This window comes from Pogoniulus pusillus, chromosome 8 (assembly GCF_015220805.1).
Source record: "Pogoniulus pusillus isolate bPogPus1 chromosome 8, bPogPus1.pri, whole genome shotgun sequence".
NCBI lineage: Eukaryota > Metazoa > Chordata > Aves > Piciformes > Lybiidae > Pogoniulus > Pogoniulus pusillus.
The window spans coordinates 33,787,880-33,806,301 of NC_087271.1; the positions used below are offsets into that span (position 1 = coordinate 33,787,880).

At 42.8% G+C, this 18,422-nt stretch overlaps 1 protein-coding gene across 6 annotated transcripts in view; it reads right to left on the minus strand.

The window, feature by feature from the left end:
- BCAR3 (BCAR3 adaptor protein, NSP family member) overlaps positions 1 to 18,422 on the minus strand; it is a 98,067-nt gene that overhangs the window by 43,411 nt on the left and 36,234 nt on the right. For 2 of the 6 annotated variants that reach the window (XM_064148035.1, XM_064148029.1), the window contains exons 1-2: positions 15,486 to 15,635; positions 8,148 to 8,475 (exon numbers count right to left, since the gene is read on the minus strand). In XM_064148035.1, coding sequence (XP_064004105.1) covers positions 8,148 to 8,467 — 320 coding nt within the window. In that variant the 5' untranslated portion in view covers positions 8,468 to 8,475; positions 15,486 to 15,635. Of the gene's footprint in view, positions 1 to 8,147; positions 8,476 to 15,106; positions 15,289 to 15,485; positions 15,646 to 18,422 lie in introns of those variants that run through there. The other 4 variants (XM_064148032.1, XM_064148034.1, XM_064148033.1 and 1 more) reach the window with 4 other exon arrangements.

Here is an 18,422-nt window from a genome sequence, read left to right on the forward strand (position 1 = left end):
GGGACACACAACAACAACTTTTCAGTACCTGAAGGTGGCCTACAAGAAGAATGGAGAGACAGTATATAAAGGCCTGTAGTGACAAGATGGATGAGCGACAATGGCTGCAAACTAGAGAAGAACAGATTTAGACTGGATGTTAGGAGGAAGTTCTTTACTCTGACGGTAGTGGGACACTGGAACAGGTTGCCCTTGCCCAGGCAGGTATTTGAGGCCCCATCCCAGGAGATATTCAAGGTGAGGCTCGAAAGGGCTCTGGGCAACCTGATCTAGTTGAGGATGTCTCTGCTCACTGCAGAGGGGGTTGGACTAGACTTTTGGATTTCCCTTCCAACCCAGACCATCCTATGACTCTACAAAATACACTACAACTTAAGTATGAAGTTGCAAGTTTCAGCATGCTAGACAGTGTGTTTAAGTACTTGTACTGCAGACCAATGTTATTTGTACTGTAAACTAGAATAAAAGATCCTGTGATTTTATCCTTCAGCAGCTTCTGCTTCACACACACATCTCTACAACATTCCTAAGGCCATTCCACCCTCCTGTCTACAGCTGCACAACACCATGGACATGACTCATTTGAACACCAGTGGAAACAAATGTAAACTGCTATGACTAAATGGATCATGACCTGCAGTTCACAAAAGAACTGTAGAATCTTTAAGATTAAAAAAGACCTCTAAGATCATCAAGTCCAACTGTGAACCTAACACCATCATGGCCATTAAATCATGTCCCGAAGTGCCATGTCTATATGTTCTTTGAACACCTCCAGGGATGGTGACTGGCCCAGCTCCCTGGGCAGCCTATTCCAGTGCCTGACGACTCTTTCAGTAAAGATTTTTTCCTAATATCCAGCTATACCTCCTGTAGTGCAATTGAAGGCCATTTCCTCTCATTCTGTCACTGATACTTGGCAGAAGAGACCAACACCCACCTTGCTGCAACCTCCTTTGAGATAGCAGTAAAGAGCAATGAGGTCTCTTTCTCCGAACTAAACAATCCCAGTTCCTTCAGCCACTCTTCAGAAGACCTGTTCTCCACACCCATCACCATATTCACTGCCCTTCTCTGGACCCACTCCAGCAATTCAAGGTCTTGTAGGCAGGGCACCAAAACTGAACATAGCATTAAAGTCATGTCTTCACCAGCGCTGAGCACAGGAGCATGATCACTTCCCTACTCCTGCTGGACCGACTATTCCTGATACAAGCCAGAATGCTGTTGCCCTTCTTCACAACTTGACCACATTGCTGGCTCATGTTCAGCCTGCTGCCAACCAGGTCCTTTTCTGCTGGTAAGCTTTCAAGCCACTCTCCCCACTAAGCCTGTAGTGGTGCATCAGGTTTCTGTAAACCAAGTGTAGGGCCCAGTATTTTGCTTTGTTAAACCTCACAGAGATGGCCTCTTCCATTGCTCCAGCCTGTTCAGGTCCCTCTGCAGAGCCTTCAACACTCAAGCAGATCAACACTCCCACTCAGTTTGGTGTCCTCTGCAAACTCACTGAGGGTACCTATCTCCTTATCTAGATCACTGATGAAAATATCAAACAAAACTGGCCCCAAAACTCTCTGCTTACACAACAGAGAATTCCTTCCACCTCAAACATCTACCAGCTTTAGTGGGCAGCTCTGTTTTACCTCTGAGACTGCACAGGCCAGGTTTGCAGGTGCATATGTAAATGGGGCATCGAGAGAAAGAACAGCAAAAAGCATAAAGCTCTGGCAACAGCTAAAGAATCCTTCCTTTGATCAAACCATTTGTGTGTTCATGGAAGAAATCAATGAGACATTGCCCTAAACTCACCATACCTGTCTCATTCCTACTAAAAAAGACAACTATGAACTCCAAAACACATGAACCAATTTTTGAAAACAAAAACTCATACAAAGAGGAAGTTTTGGGTCTTACACCATAACCATAACAGTTCTGTGGTTTTTATAAACATTTCCTCCCAGTCTTACCCTAAAATTTAAATCTCTTGCAAATATTTTCATACCTGAAGAACTACTCTTCACCCTATGAACCCTGAATATGTACTCTACACCAAACAGCTGCCTTACCAGCTCTCTCCCTGTGCTAGTTTGAGACTAGCTGGAATACTCTGGTGAGAAGAATTAGATTGTAGGCTGTGAAAAGGAAACAATGGTGATGTCTACTGCACTCATAGGCTTACTGAGATGCATAAGAACATAAACACAGATAACACAGTTGCAGTGGCTCTCTGTTGCAGCTGGTGTCTGTACTTTTCTCTCTGGTCTGCTTTCTGTGTAGCTAAACCTTCTGCTTTCTAACCCCCCTGGCAGATCCTCCAAACTCTCCTTGCACATAAGGCAAAGTCTGGGATAAGGTAGAGGGGTGGTTGGGAGCCCCTCCTGGGGACTCTGGTTTCTGGGAGGGATTTTATGTTTCTGTATTACCTTTACCTTGTCCATTGTTGTTTATATTGCAAATATCTGCTTGTATACTGTGCTAAGCTATAAATATAGAGCTTCATTCCTTAATTTCCAGCCAGGTGAGTGTAGTCTGGGTTATTTCTTCAGAGTAGGGGGGCAAGTAACACCATAACAGTCACACTCCCCTTTTAAATCAACAGTCAATTCAAGGACTCCAGCAGGTCTCATCTATTGCAGGAACACCACTAAGAGGAAAAGAAAAGTTGCAGCAACCCAGGACACAGTCATTGATAGATTATACCTCAAGACTAGCACCTTGCTGTTTTCCAAATGCCCTGTCCTCCAAAGACAACGTCTTGCACAGGACAGTAAGCCTGCTTAACTTCATGCTGATTAAGTTATAGAATCAACCAGGTTGGAAGAGACCTCCAAGATCATCCAGTCCAACCTATCAACCAGCCCTAGCCAGTCAACTAGACCATGGCACTAAGTGCCTCAGCCAGTCTCTTCTTGAGCATCTCTAGGGACAGCAACTCCACTACCTCCCTGGGCAGCCCATTCCAATGCCAATCACTCTCTCTGGGAAGAACTTCCTCCTAACAGCAGTGAGGTCACCCCTGAGCTTCCTCTTCTCCAGGCTAAATACCCCCAGTCCCCTCAGCCTCTCCTCACAGGGCTGTGTTCCAGGCCTCTCACCAGATTTGTTGCCCTTCTCTGGATATGTTCCAGTATCTCAACATCTCTCTTGAATTGAGGAGCCCAGAACTGGACACAGGACTCAAGGTGTGGCCTGACCAGTGCTGAGTATATAAGGGAAGAGAAACGTCCCTTGTCCTCTTGGCCACACTGCTCCTGATACAGGCCAGAATGCCACTGGCTCTCCTGACCACACTGCTGGCTCATGTTCAGCTACTATCTATCAGTACCCTCAGGTCTCTCTCTGTCTGGCTGCTCTCCAACCACTCTGTCCCCAGCCTGTAGTGCTGCTTGAGGTTGTTGTGGCCAAAGTGTAGATCCCTGCACTTGGCCTTGTTAAATCCAGCCTCTGCCACCCATCCAGCCTGCCAAGATCCATAAGCAGGGCTCTCCTATCCTCCAACAGATCACCCTCTTAATACCAGTGGTACCAGTCAAGTTTAAAAGTACAGTTATTTATTTTTCCTGGACAGTTACATGAGCAAGTATGCAAGTCTCACCCAGCTAAACACACAGAGCCATGAAGCTAAGAAATTTCCGAAGAGGACAGAACATCCTAAATAACCAGATAAACTAATCTACTCCAGAACAAATCTGCTGCAGCAACAGAAAGTCCAATGCTAGATGATAGCCCTTTATCTGAAATAATGGAGAGAAAAGCTGACAGAGAAAAAGAAGAGGGTAAAGGTCTGCTGACCAGCATCTCAATTTGAGTCTGAAGTCTAGCAGCTGCACACACCCATGACAGTTTCAGAACTACAGAAACTAAGTGTTTTCCTAGTGCCTGTATGTAGATACCTCATACAATATATTTTGGTTCAAAGTTTATTTGTCAAATTTTCATCTTTTGCCATAGAGTTTGAAAGCCTAAATTAGCATGAAAACTTAGTGATCATTCCTGGTGCACTTTTACATTCTCTAGGGGAAAGCTCAGCAGAGAGATGATGATGGTTTAATGCCAATGTGTGACCTCACAGTTATTCCTAATATATCCAAGGAGACCCATACCATACATGGAATCACAGAATCAACCAGGTTGGAAGAGACCTCCAAAGTCATCCAGTCCAACCTAGCACCCAGCCCTGTCCAGTCAACTAGACCATGGCACTAAGTGCCTCAGACAGTCTCTTCTTGAGCATCTCCAGGGATGGCAACTCCATCACCTCCCTGGGCAGCCCATTCCAATGCCAATCACTCTCTCTGCCAACAACTTCCTAGTAACATCCAGCCTAGACCTCCCCCAGCACAACTGGAGACTGTGCCCCCTTCTTCTCTTGCTGGTGCCTGACAGAAGACACCAACCCCCACCTGGCTACAACCTCACTTCAGATAGTTGTAGACAGCAATGAGATCACCCCTGAGCCTCCTCTTCTCCAGAAATAAGAAGAGTTTCATTAAGGAATGCCACAATTCATTATCTTTTTCCTATTCTTCTCCATGTGGCTTATTTTTTGCTCTACTAAATTATGCCTTATGCATTATATATAAAAGATTGTAACAGTAATTTTAAATTATTGGAAATGCTATCATAGTTATGCTTTTTAAAAGAATTAATCCAAGCAATGATGACAATTCTTGAGTCACAGTTCACTATAATTGGATCCATGGGCACATGAACACTGTAATCCTAATGACTATTAGTTCTGGTCCACTGACACCAAATACAGTGCTTAGCTTGAACAATGCCTCATGAAAAAGTGTGATTAAAATGCATGTTCACACTCCTAGTTGCTTTAAACAGACATAATAGTAATGAAGGAATAATTTACTTCTGAATGAGAATATTCACATAACATTATACTACCTCATAACTTATTTAGTAAGTTCCTATGCTGAAATAAAAAAAAACACAGTGCTTTGATGACAAAGTGCAGGTAACATAACATGGACTTCCCTATACTATTTGTCCCAAGTAACTTCAGTGGGAGTGTAAGCATTACAATATATACCTTAATGAAATGCTCACTGTAAAGGGTTAACCATTCTGGGGGAGTGGTCTTGACCTTGACCTCAGGTCCTCCTGACTCCTCCTCAGGGGTGGGCCCAACCCTTTCTCCAGGTGTGGTGGTTAGCTCAACTCCCAATTCCTGTCTAGACCCCTATAAAAACAGAGGAACTGCCTTTCCCTCAGCCTACCTCCCTGCCTGACAGCATCATCTTCCTGGTCCTGCTACTCTTTGTTTTACCTCGTGGCCATAATCCACGAGGTGGACAAAACCATGGGCTGGATGTTAGGAGGAAGTTCCTCCCAGACAGAGTGATTTACCATTGGAATGGGCTGCCCAGGGAGGTAGTGGAGTTGCTGTCCCTGGAGATGCTCAAGAAGAGACTGGATGAGGCACTTAGTGCCATGGTCTAGTTGACTGGCTCGGGCTGGTTGATAGGTTGGACTGGATGATCTTGGAGGTCTCTTCCAACTTGGTTGATTCTATGATTTTGTATCTTGTTTTCCCTTCTCTACACCTTCTTTGTAACTTCCCTACCTCAAATACCTTTTATTTATTGTTATTTTTTTCTCTTTTAACTTCCAAATCTAAGTGAGATTATTTATTTGGGTGTGGTTTACCTTTTCCTCTCTACACCTAATTTTTTTTCTTTGAAAACAAAGGGGAAGAGGGAAAGGCATCCTATAAATATAGTTAATGCAACAAACAACAATTTGAGTCTCTGGAAAATTTGAACTAGAACCAAGACACTCACCAAAAGAAAAGTCAGAATTGCTCTCAATTTTCTTCTAAGTACATTAATGAAAGGCACAGAGTCATCACAAGAGTCAAGAAGTTATATATCTGCTGGCTGTCAAGTTGATGGTGTCTTTTACTCCAGTACAAGTGGGCTATCAGGTCACAGAGCAGAATAAAGAGCTACATTAAAAACTAAAGAAAGCGAAAATTGAAAGTTATTAACATCCCATGTGTGTTTTAGCCTAGCAACTGGAATATCAAACACATGAACAGAACATGCTACTATTACTCAAAACACTAAAATTACTATTAACAGCCTGCACTAACAATATCCTTTGAAAGTCTTACTATTTCAAAAGCACCATGTTTTTATTCTGACCAGACAGAGCTGATGAACATTTCCTTCCCAAGCATTCTGTTCTTACCCTTACTGCTTTTGCAGAAGTGGTCTTCTCAGGACAAGGAAAGTTATCAGTTACAAGTACAGATGTATTTCATATGGAGGCTTCAGCCTCTCATGAAAACATCTCCTGCAAACAATGTTTAGCAGTTGCTCTTGAGAAGGAAGACATATGATGAAATTTCATGGTATATTCAAGAGAGATGTTGAGATACTGGAACATGTCCAGAGAAGAGTGACGAAGCTGGTGAGAGACCTGGAACACAAACCCTATGAGGAGAGGCTGAGGGAGCTGGGAGCCTGGTGAAGAGAAGGCTCAGGGGAGATCTCGTTGCTGTCTACAACTACCTGAAGGGAGGCTATAGTCAGGTGGAGGTTGGTCTCTTCCCCCAGGCAACCAGCAAGACAACAAGGAGACACAGTCTCAAACTGTGGCAGGCGGTGCGTATAGGCTGGATGTTAGGAGGAAGTTCTTCAGAGAGAATGATTGGCATTGGAATGGGCTGCCCAGGGAGGGGACACCTCTGCCATCCCTGGAGATGCTCAAGAAGAGACTGGATGAGGCACTTAGTGCCATGGTGTAGTTGACTGGACAGGCCTGGGTGACAGGCTGGACTGGATGTTCTTGGAGGCCTCTTCCCACCTGGTTGATTCTATGATTACCATACTCTTTCTACAGCTGCAGTTGTTGCCTAGAAGTACGCAAATCGAAGTGTGCCAAAATGCCAGCTCCTGTAAGCAGGTACATCTTGGAGATTGGTGACAGAGGAACATAAAGCCCAGTCCCTTTCTTTTTGCAAAGTGACTGGGCTATTGAGGAGAAAGACTTGGTTTTCAGCAAGAAGAAAACCTGATTCTCTATGCTGCAAGCTAAAAGCAGACAAACCCCTCTCTATACACACAACTCCGCATAATAAGAACTGTTCCTTCCTTCACAAGGTTTGAGTACAAGAAATCTTATGGAGACAGACACAGAAATACCAGAAATTCTAATTAAGAAGTTGTCATTTTTTCCCCTAAATCTTTAATTCTGTCATCCAACAACCTCCTGCTGTCATCTTTGTGCCTTCAACTGATACACTGCATTTTTCTTATGTTAGCAGGAAACTTTCCCATGTCGTAACAGACTCCCAAAATAAATGCTAGCTATCAAGACTAAAATTCTTTCTCAAGGGTCATGCCTAACCAGGAAGTCAGGCAAGAGTAATAAAGAGGGATAATGTGTGTTTAGCTCAGTGCACGCTGGGTTCCTCTGAGCCTTCAAGAAAAACAGCTTGTGTGTAGCTCTAGCTTGGAGGCAGCTACAACATCAGCCTATCCTTTTTCCCTGCACTTCATCTGCATAAGCACCGAATTAAAATGAAAATGAAGTTGGAGCAGTTTGCTTCTTGATAAAGCTGCTCTGTTTAAACAATGTAAAGGGTCATTTCAAAGCAATTCAGTGACTTCTAACATTTTCCTCTGTGGGAGCAGCACACGCAACGCTCTACATTTCAAACACTCAGAAGCAAGCCCTAGCCCTTCAAAATTATTTTTTAAAACTATATAAATGTCAGAAGAAAGTCTAAAATTCCAGATCAATAGATTCCATATCAAGAATGATATAGAAGTCCACTTTAAACAGGCATTACTATTTAATGATCTATATACTGACTGTTTTTAATGCAAAATGAATACTCTTCTGAAGCTGAGCGTTTCAGCAAGACAAAACCAAGAAGAAATTCTCAGAATTCTTGCAACTGATGCATCAAAAATCATTCCTTCCCCTCCTCATCTTGCACATTTCACACCATTCTCCAGCTCCTTCCATGAAGATCTAAATTGAATACTACGGAGAAAAGTCAGCCTCTGTTAGAATGCAGAGTTATAACACACAGCTACACCTATAAATGGACATGAAGAGGTCTAGAAAAATACACAATAATTTCTATACCACAAACATATGTAAAATAAGGCTTTCATAGGTACCTGGCATGGAGTTTGTTGCTCTTCCCATTCTGTGGAGGGTACTCTTCTCTAAGATCCTGTACAAAAGGTGGCTGCTGCCGATGTGTTCTGATGTACGGTACTGTTCCCACCTGGCTAAATATATCACAGGACCTAGTGGGAATTGTTCCTTTCTTCTTCCTGGGGAGAGTGCCATGGATAGAGATGTCTTGAAAGGACTCAGAGTGATGCTCAGTTGGTGAAGGTTTAGTGGTCAATAGGTCCATGGAAGAAGCCAACGAGAACTGGTGGTTCACTGGGCCATTTCTGGGAAGACTTGAAAATTTTCCTGCAGCTATCATTTTTGGTTCTGGAAAAAACAAAAATATTTATCAGGGCACATCAGTCATCAAACCCCCTACTTTAATGGAAGCTAAATAGCATGACTAACAAAGGCACCTGGAACTGAACTGTTCTGAGGCAGAGAGATAGCTCAAGACATAATGCATATTGAAATTCAATCCTGCTGCTCTCATCTGCACACCAAGTGCACACATGTCATCCTTTATACATATGAAAAGTCACAACAACAAGCCAATAGAAATACACATATAAGAGCAAGCCCTGAGCAAGTCTCTATTTTTATATCATAGAATCAACCAGATTGGACTGGATGATATTGGAGGTCTCTTCCAATCTATCACCCAGCCCTACCCAATCAACTAGACCGTGGCACTAAGTGCCGCATCCAGGCTTTTCTTAACACCTCCAGGGACCATGACTCCCTGGGCAGGCCATTCCAATGGCAACTCCTTTATATCCTCTGAAAACTCAAACAGCAACCCACAATCATTAGCAAAAAACAATCTTTGGAATATTTTGACCAAAAAAAGGCACTCCACAGCTTGGTTTGGAAGTGTACATTTCTAGACTCAGCGTTTGCCATGCTGTGAGGAATAAAACCTCTTTCCGAAGACTTTTGCTCAAGTAATTAACCAAACAGAGAACCATTCACATATTTCTAACAGGTTGTAAACTAAAGGGCTCTACCCAAGAGATAAGGGCAGAAGCAGATTACTGAAATTCTCTTCTTCAGCACGCAAACCCTGCTGGCTCAAATCATTGTTGACATTAGGGATTTGCATAGCTGTCAGTCTCTTGTACAATCAACTGCAGCCTGACATACAGTACAGGTTCTTCTGTTATCAGGAGCAAAAAAAATTGAGAGACAAACACTTCAGGTACACTGACAGATTGCTGTTCTGTTCCTCAAAAAATGCTGCCTTGTGCTCACTTTATAGTGCTAAATTACAGAAGACAGGCTATCCTGTTACACTGTCCTGCAAAAGCCACTCTATGGAATATATGTGCAAGTCAACCGGTTCTACATTACTTAACCTAGCTGGTAATCAACCAGGTGCTTCCCTTACAAAGTGGAAAAGCCACAGGAGCAGCAGAGATTGGTATGAAATCAGAAAGCAGAAGAGTTTTTGGAAACGGCAGTTATGAACAGGAGAATATGTTCTGACCTTAATCAATGCAGATGCTGAAAAATTAGAGCAGCACCCTGAAGGCCCAGGGATCTGCAATTCAGCTGCTTACAGGTGTGCAAGAGTTCCTCCGCTTTGGGGGAAGGCACAGGTGTTGCAAAGAAAGAGAGCTGCCTCTAAAGTCCTCTTGCTCCCTTCTCCGGCCTCAGCATCACAGGTACTATCAGAGTGATGGTTCACTGAAGCTACTGCTGTCTCTTTGCAGAGGCAGAAGTAACAGGGTCAGTTTTACAGTAACAGTAACTTGACCTCAAATTTATGAAAGAATTCTGCTATTTCCTGTCAGCTGCATTGCAGAGATTCAAAGGCTGGATAAGATTTCCAAACTTCAACAACAGACTCCTTCTCATTCCTCCCTTATTAATAAGTCCTACAATAAATACTCATCAATTATAGGTGACAAATAAGATTTAAAAAAATACATCTGTATTCTTTTAGCCAAGGGTCTATTGAGGCACAGCTACTATGTACTATAAAATAAAAAGCTCAATGTGGAAAGATTCTCTTTGGTTAGGTTTCTTGCTGAAAAGAGTAAAAAGAATTCTTATTAACTTGAGAAGCTAATAAGAATGGACAGAATTTGAAATCCTAAATAAACTAGATCACACTTGCACACGATCTGGATCAGGGGACAGAGTCCAGTATTAGTAAGTTTGCAGATGACACCAGGCTAGGAGCAGGTGTCAATCTGTTGGAGGGCAGGAGAGCCCTGCAGAGGGACCTTGACAGGCTGGATAGGTGGGCAGAGGCCAACGGGATGAGATTTAACAAGGCCAAGTGCAGGCTTCTACACTTTGTCCACAACAACCCCAAGCAGCGCTACAGGCTGGGGACAGAGCGGCTGGAGAGCAGCCAGGCAGAAAGGGACCTGGGGGTACTGGTAGAGAGTAGCTGAGCATGAGACAGCAGTGTGTAGATGGCCAGAAGTTCTTCCCCTCTACTCAGCACTGGCCACACTGTTCCTGATCCAGGCCAGGATGCCATTGGCTCTTCTGGCCACCTAGGCACACTGCTGGCTCATGCTCAGCTACTATCTACCACTACCCCCCCCCCCCCCGGTCCCTTTCTGCCTGGCTGCTCTCCAGCCACTCTGTCCCCAGCCTGTAGTGCTGCTTGGGGTTGTTGTGGCCTTCCAAATTTCAAGAAAACATTTTGTTTCCTTTTCTCTAAATCCTGATCATAGAATCAACCAGGTTGGAAGAGACCTCCAAGATCATCCAGTCCAACCTAGAACCCAGCCCTATCCAGTCAACTAGACCATGGCTCTAAGTGCCTCATCCAGGCTCTTCTTCAACACCTCCAGGGACGGTGACTCCACCACCTCCCTGGGCAGCCCAGGTAGTTGTAAACAGCAATGAGGTCACTCCTGAGCCTCCTCTCCTCCAGGCTAAACACCCCCAGCTCCCTCAGCCTCTCCTGCAAGATTACCACTGCTACACTGACATAGAATCCATAACACTTCATACAAATGGATTATCAAAACCAAACAATATAGCAAACAAAATCTTTGGTTTGTTAATTGATACCAGATGAGTCCACAATAGGCTTATAATAATGGTAAAGTGTAAACTACTTAATGTTTGAAGATCCATAGAGAAAACTGAGAATTCCACCTTCTAATCATATCACAAGATAATCAGTACACCAACCCAGTAGGTTTCCAATCCAAGAGGCTGAGGATTTTCAGCAAATCAATGCTGACCCTCTGAAGTACATAATTTTACATGTAATCTCTGGTCCTAAGAAGCCCTCCTTAAAAACAAAAATGAAAACTCCCTCAGTAATGTCCTAATCATTGCCACCTTTTAAGATGCTGTCAGTAATGTCCCATGATTTACAAATTCAGTACCCAATCCTCAAATTCACACCCAGGTTTTGTTTTCAGGAATCAAGTTAGAATTCCAAAGTTCGTACAATATACCTACACACTCAAGAACTTGCAAAACACTTAGCCCCCAAATTACACATGTACAGAAGCATTGATCTTTTGAACAATCCTCCCTGTAAATCTCAGAAACAAACAAACCCCTCCCCCCCCCAAAAAAAAAAACCAAACCAAACCAAGAACCAACCAAGAACTACAACAATTAGCTCAGTAGTAAAGGTCTGTCTGGCCAAACTATCCCTATCTTTGTCACATACTGAATGTAAACACTGCAATGAGGAATTCTCTCCAGATGAAGACTCTGGAATGTCTCAAATGCTTTAGCATACGATTCAGAGAATGTTTGACTTCACTAGATGTAGAAAGCCAGAAAATTTTACTTCCTAAAGGGACCGTGTGCTTGGAACATCTGCCACTGAACAATCAACAGTGCAAATGGTGGAAATGATAGCAGAACGATTGCCCAAAAGGAACAGAAGCTTAATTGTATACATTCTCACCTGTTAAAATGTAACATCTAACAGAGCACTTGGGAAGTCATACAAGTTTCCCCTAACTAGATGCAAATGAGATTGACTTAAGCTAATATAATGTGAAAAATGCTAGGTGAATTTGTATTTATAGAGAGAGTGACATTTCACTTCAGTCTGCAATTCAGGAAGGTATATGGGAATGGGATTAGTCAGATTATTAATTCAGAGAATTAGAGGACATGAAAGGTTTCCAGGTAACTTCTGACACATTGTTTTCTTCTGTTATGAATGGAAGTGAGGAAATACAAATGAAGACTTTAAAATCTACATGGCATGAGAAAAACACGAAAATGAGATTGGATATAGAATAAAATATGCATGTGGTGGGCAAGACCAAACATGCAGCAAGGTCTAATCCAATGAGTTGTGCATTTCTTCACATCATTGCTCAAAGAAAAAAAAAGAACAATATGAGCAACAAAACAACCTTTTCTTCCCAAAACAATAAAAAATAGTCTTCTATGGATGCCCTCTTGGCTTTGGGATGCAAATACAAACTTTCTGGCTTATCTTCTCTTCATAAAAATTCTCTGATGTTCATACAGTCTGAATAAATGTTTTGATGGTTCATACAAAGGTACAAGAATAACTGCCCCTTCCATATCACAGCACAACAAAACTAATGACAATGGCTTCTATATTGTTTCAATATACAGGAGAACAGGAAGTGAGGGAAAGCAAAAGCTCCAGTTCAGGCTCAGATTCATGAATGGCATAAGGAACAGAGCAAGGCTATACATGCTCATCCTAATAGAAACATCATAAAATCAAATAGCAAAATCAATTTCAGAGACTGAAATTAGACTCTCAAGATATCTCAAATCTAAACCAATGTTGGACATTAAGAGATTTACACTTCTCTGAAATTCTTATTGAACTGCAGTCTGGGTGATTCTCACTGCTAAATCCAACTCTCTGTAGTCTGTACTTCTTGCAGCATTGTATCACAAATAGCACAGCACTCACAGTCTTACCATGTCTTCAGCATTATACATGTTATGAAACTAAAAGGACTTGAACATTGTTTAATATGTACAACTGAAGAAAACCTGCCAAGGAGGCAACTGGGGCCCCATCCCTGGAGATATTCAAGGTGAGGCTCAACAGGGCTCTGGGCAACCTGATCTAGTTGAGGACGCCTCTGCTCACTGCAGAGGCGGCTGGACAAGATGACCTTTAGAGGGCCCTTCCAACTCAGGCCATTTTGTGATTCTACATTCTCAAGTCTGTAAAAAATTGAGTCAACTTTTGTGAAAACCCTAATTACTTTTGACACAGTAAATCTCATAACCTCCTCCCACCCACTTGCCTGCCCTCTTTCCCTGAAAACCACTAACAATAAACTCCAATGAGTGGGAGATACATCACTCACTCTCTCCCTAGTAAGTTACTTGGCACATTCATACATGCTAAGCAGATGTACATGGGAAATAATGAAAATAGTGAATCTTAGTGATGAAGAAAGTCGTGTTCAGGATGAAAACCAGATCAGTTTCCTCAGATTTAATTTTTTATTAGGGAAACAGAAAAAGTATGACTGAAAAGCCACTAAAGTTAATACAAAATAGCAATAAACACAGTTAAAACCGTAGCTACTAGAGATTCAAGGCAGATGTCGCATTAATTGTCTCTCTAGAAGCAGCAGAGTCTTCTTCATTAGTATAATAAAAGAAAATCTCTGCTCCCAAAATAGCTTAGAAGCAGCTTTCCACAATCTGTATTTTCTGCTTTGAAAACAAATATAATAAAAAAATAAATATTGATGCAGTAGTTACTACAGCAAACAGGTCACAGGACTCTGAGAAGAACATCAAGGTTCAAGAGCCTACAGCCCACTGTGATACAGAGAAACAGATTGAGAAAGCATACGCAACAGTTCAAAGGCTTGAAGCTGCTATCAGAAAAAAACATGAGTCTGTTAAACATCAAAAACTCCCTACAAGATTAGAGTCAGGTCAGTGCTTCCAAGGGATCTCAACGCACTCACGTTCATGCTCTCTTCTTCTACTGTATATGTTATACAATATCTGCCCTCCCTAAATCCTTGCACTGTAATCTGACAACGTCTTTATAATGTTCTTTTTAACTGTTAGGCAGCAGAAAGCTCTCAGCCCAGGATAAGTTATCTTTGAAATTTCTTTGTTTTGAGATGAGAGAAACTGATAAAACTCCACATTTCTCTTCGTGAGATTTCTCACGTAGATGCCTTGAGATCTGTTAAGTAAATGCCATGAAAAAGTGGTGACTCAAAAAGATTAAGATGTGCTCATTTGGATTATACTGTGAGATTATCTCAGCAACTTAAGTGTCCAATCAACTCGGTAATTCCAAATGGTATGAAAGCTTGCCTTGAAATAAACATTGTCTCCCCTTTTACTGGCAGCAAGAGAGGACTTCCCCAACCTTACAGTCAAATCTAAGCTTTTTTTCAGCTAATGCTTCAAAATAGAAGCTTTTGTTCCTCCCTTAGTATAGGTATACTGTCTGTTTCTCTGTTCTCTCACCATTACTGAAAAACAAAACCAAATAAACAAAAAAACCATCCCACGACCCACTCTAATCGAAAAAGAAGCATTTAAAAAACTTTCTCAGATGTACTTCTGCACTTATTCCAAACTAGCAAACGACTCATAGAAACTACAAATTTGAACAAAAAGATGAGCTTCTGCATAGACTCCTTTATAACTGGGAGGGGGGGGAAAGGACAAAAAAAGACACACCACTTCCTTTTTCGCTACTCAGCGAAGTAACCTGCTATCTCGAGCACACCAGTGCTCTATGCTTAAAGACAAGAGATCTCCATAAAAGCCGTCCCTACAAAACCTAAGCCCTGGATCGAACGCCTCAGCAGCTCCTGCCACAGCTATGGCATTTCTAGCTGTCTGCAAGTCAAGCGCCGGGAGAGCCAGGGCTCGCCCTGCTCCTCCATTCCCTGCCCCGACACAGGTTGAGGCACAGAGGAACGCTTAAACACAAACACACGCTGTGCTCCTCATCCTCTGCCCAAGAGGACAACGCTGTCCCCAGAGTTACCAGTCTTATCACAGCTGCTTCTTCCCACGCTTCCCGAGGATTAGTTGGAGGTTTTGTCCCGGCCAAGCGGTCTCCCAGCAGCGATACTCGTCCTGCTCCCTTGTGGTTGCGGAACTCTGGGGACGGCTGAACCGCCAGGAGCGGGCAGCCGGAGGCCAGATCCGCAACACCAGTGGCCCAGAACGGTTCCTGAAAACGAACTGGAGCGTCCCCGAGAGAGCCCAAGGTATGGCCGTGCCGCGGCAGGAGCCGCATACGCAGACTTGCACCAACCTGCCCCAAAAGAAAGCAGTACGTGATAACTACACCAAGGATGACTCAAGTGGAGCCTTCTAAGAGTGCCTTATCGTTCCCTGGCCCGAGCCGCGAAAGTACGGACCTAGTTCCGTAACTCTCCCGTCCTCACGCCAGCAAACGAGGCCGACTCCCGGGCGCCACTCACCTGGCGAGCTCGGGTGCTGGCGCCGGGCCGGTCCCTGCAGCCCCCCGCGGCCGCGCAGCAGCTCCGGCAGTGCCGCGGGCGCTGCGAACAGCGCAGCCAGCGCTCAGCCGCGATTTACGGCTTTGCAGCCACACCCCTCCGCCGGCTGCTCCCGCCGGGGCTCGCCGAACCGCGGCACGCCAGCCGCTGACGTGCGGTGACCTCTCCTCGCCTTTTCCCGCGGCTTTAAGAACTTGACTTGTTTGATTTACTCTCTCAAATGAGCATTACAGCAAAAATCAGGAGGTTCCCGAATCCACCCTGCTGACGGTACCTGACACACTCAACTCCTTTACTTAACATTAGCAGACTTCTCCCTCATCTCAACATGTTACATGAAGTTATCTGGGCAGCAGGTTGGTGGGATAAAACACATTTTCTGAACTAAAGGGTCAAATGTCTATAAAAGATGGGAGCCGTCGACAGACGAAATGGCTACTTAACAGCCTTTTGTAAAGTAGAGCTTCAAAACAACCAGGTACTTGCAGACAGCGCCGTCATTTGCTAAAGACTATCTCAGGCACGTTCAGCTGTACCACCGACTTGGCCAAAGGGCTTTTGCTTCAGCAGAAATCAAGGCACACTCAGTTGACTTTCAAAGCACTGTCTAGAACAAATTTTTTCTCTACCATTGTGTCTGTCTCTTTCCTGTTGGTTCAGCTTTTCAGACTGCCAGACCGACATTTCTTTGCTTTTGTCACAGTTACTCCAATTGCCCAAAACATTTTGATAACACTGTTCTTTCCCTCATACCAGAATTCATAAGCCAACATTCTGCAAACCTTTTCACAGCTATCTTATTAGCATTAGCTTTGTAGAGGCAAATATTCCTCTAACCAAACATTTAATTCATTTTGACATTAAATATTTGTTCCCTGCTAGTTGCATGGATCTGCTATGTTAGGAGATCCTCTCCATGCACAATTTTCATTTCACTCTGTGTAATGCTTTTAATCTCTTTCTCTGTTTTTACCAGGATTAGCTTTAATAAGATTTTTCTGATGTACTTACTTCAGAGCCTGACTACAAGATACTTCTGAAGTTGTGGTCTTAAAATAGCTAAATGACAAATTATTCATCTTCCAGTACCTCTATGTATTACCAAACCAATCATCAAAATAAATGAAACTATGGTAAATTAAGCTATACCCAGGGTATAACAGCAGGATGAAAATTTTCACGTGGTGACTACCATAGTGACACCTCTAAATACTGTGTAGAACTAAGACATCTACCTCTGCAGTTTGGGCATTGATGCATTGCCTAGAACTATCTTATAGCAAAACTGATTTGTCTGTTTGTTTCTTTCAAGCAATTCAAGAGAGAGCACTGGACCATCTCTTTAAGTGTAGCTAAGGCTTAAGAAACATTTAGCTCATCAAAACAAAGTTCCTTAGCTATCATGTATGTTGCAGAAGTAGGTATTGGGAGAGGAAGGTTCTTGGGAAAGTTTGGGAATTTTCATAGATTTGAGTAGAATCTTTGCATAAAAAAGCTCAAGTAAGATGAAGTTTAATGTAAAACGAGGGAGGAAAAAAAAGGCATAGAGCACTCAAAATATTTGATAGAGGAGGAAAAGGAGGCAGAAGATTAGAAACTTAAATTCTTCCAACTGAGGCACAGGAAGTTCATAGTGGCATTTCTGCCGGTGCTCCCCTCAGATTAGTTGGCACACAATATGGTCTCTATTGGTTCATTTGAAAAACTTGGGAAATCACCTAGGAAGGAATGTCATGCTTCATTGTCACATTTTATGAAGAACCCAAAAAGGAGTAGTAATTTCCTTAGCAACGTGACTGTGTGCTAAGGAATGGGGCTAGTAGCCGGGCAGCCTCGCATAAACTGTGATTACTCTTGCATGAGTCATTACATCCTTCTCCTAGCAGTTTTGTCTTCAGATTAAAAAAAAAAAAATCTGGTCTTTGTCTTCACATATGACAGTTTACTCAACCCACCCAGGTACATATTTGATGCAAAACCATTAAAGAGAATTTGCCTGCAAGCTGTAAGAATTAAGAATGCTGTAAGAATAAATTATGCTAGATTAGGGTCTTTGTAGCTTTTTTTTTTGTGGTTCTCATACATAATTGGGACCTAGGTCCAAAGACCTGTGATTATGTAGCTTATGTACTTTTATTATGCCAAGAGTTCTGTACTTGACAGTTCTTGAGAGACTGTTTTCAAAATGTGCCTGTCTTACAGTAACAAAAGAGACAACAGGACAAAACAAGAACATGCATCACAATTTCTCAGTTTGACCTTAAACATCAGAATTCTACTCTCCCTAAAATAATTGGGAGAAAATACATCTACTGTAAAAGCTGTCGTGGACAGCTGCAGTGGTAAAATAGAAAAGAAATACACAAGAAGATGACATGGCATGCATGGATTACTCACACAGCAGTTCTTGGAGCTTCACTAATAGACAAAAAGTCAAAGCAAGTGTCTACTGCAGACTTACCAGAGATAAAACCCAAGCTCTAAAATGCAACATTCCCTCAACTTGCACAGATGCCACGTAGGAAAACTAATGATGAGCCTAACTATTGGCTAGAAACTCAAGTTTATTTGCCGGTAATTTGCAAAGTAATCAAAGATATATTAGGCCAAATTAGAATGACAGTATGAAGTAAAAAATGCTCCAGAAATGGCAAAAGCCTTCAAATCCTGGCTCTTGGTGAAAGCAAAATACACCACACGGGTACCAGTACTGCTTCTGTCATGCAGATGAAAACATTCAAAGCAGCCCTCTCCAGCTACTGACAACGCTACCAGAATACTTCAGCACTAGTCTGGAATCTGCCAGGCTGACACTACATACCACTGCTCAAAAGC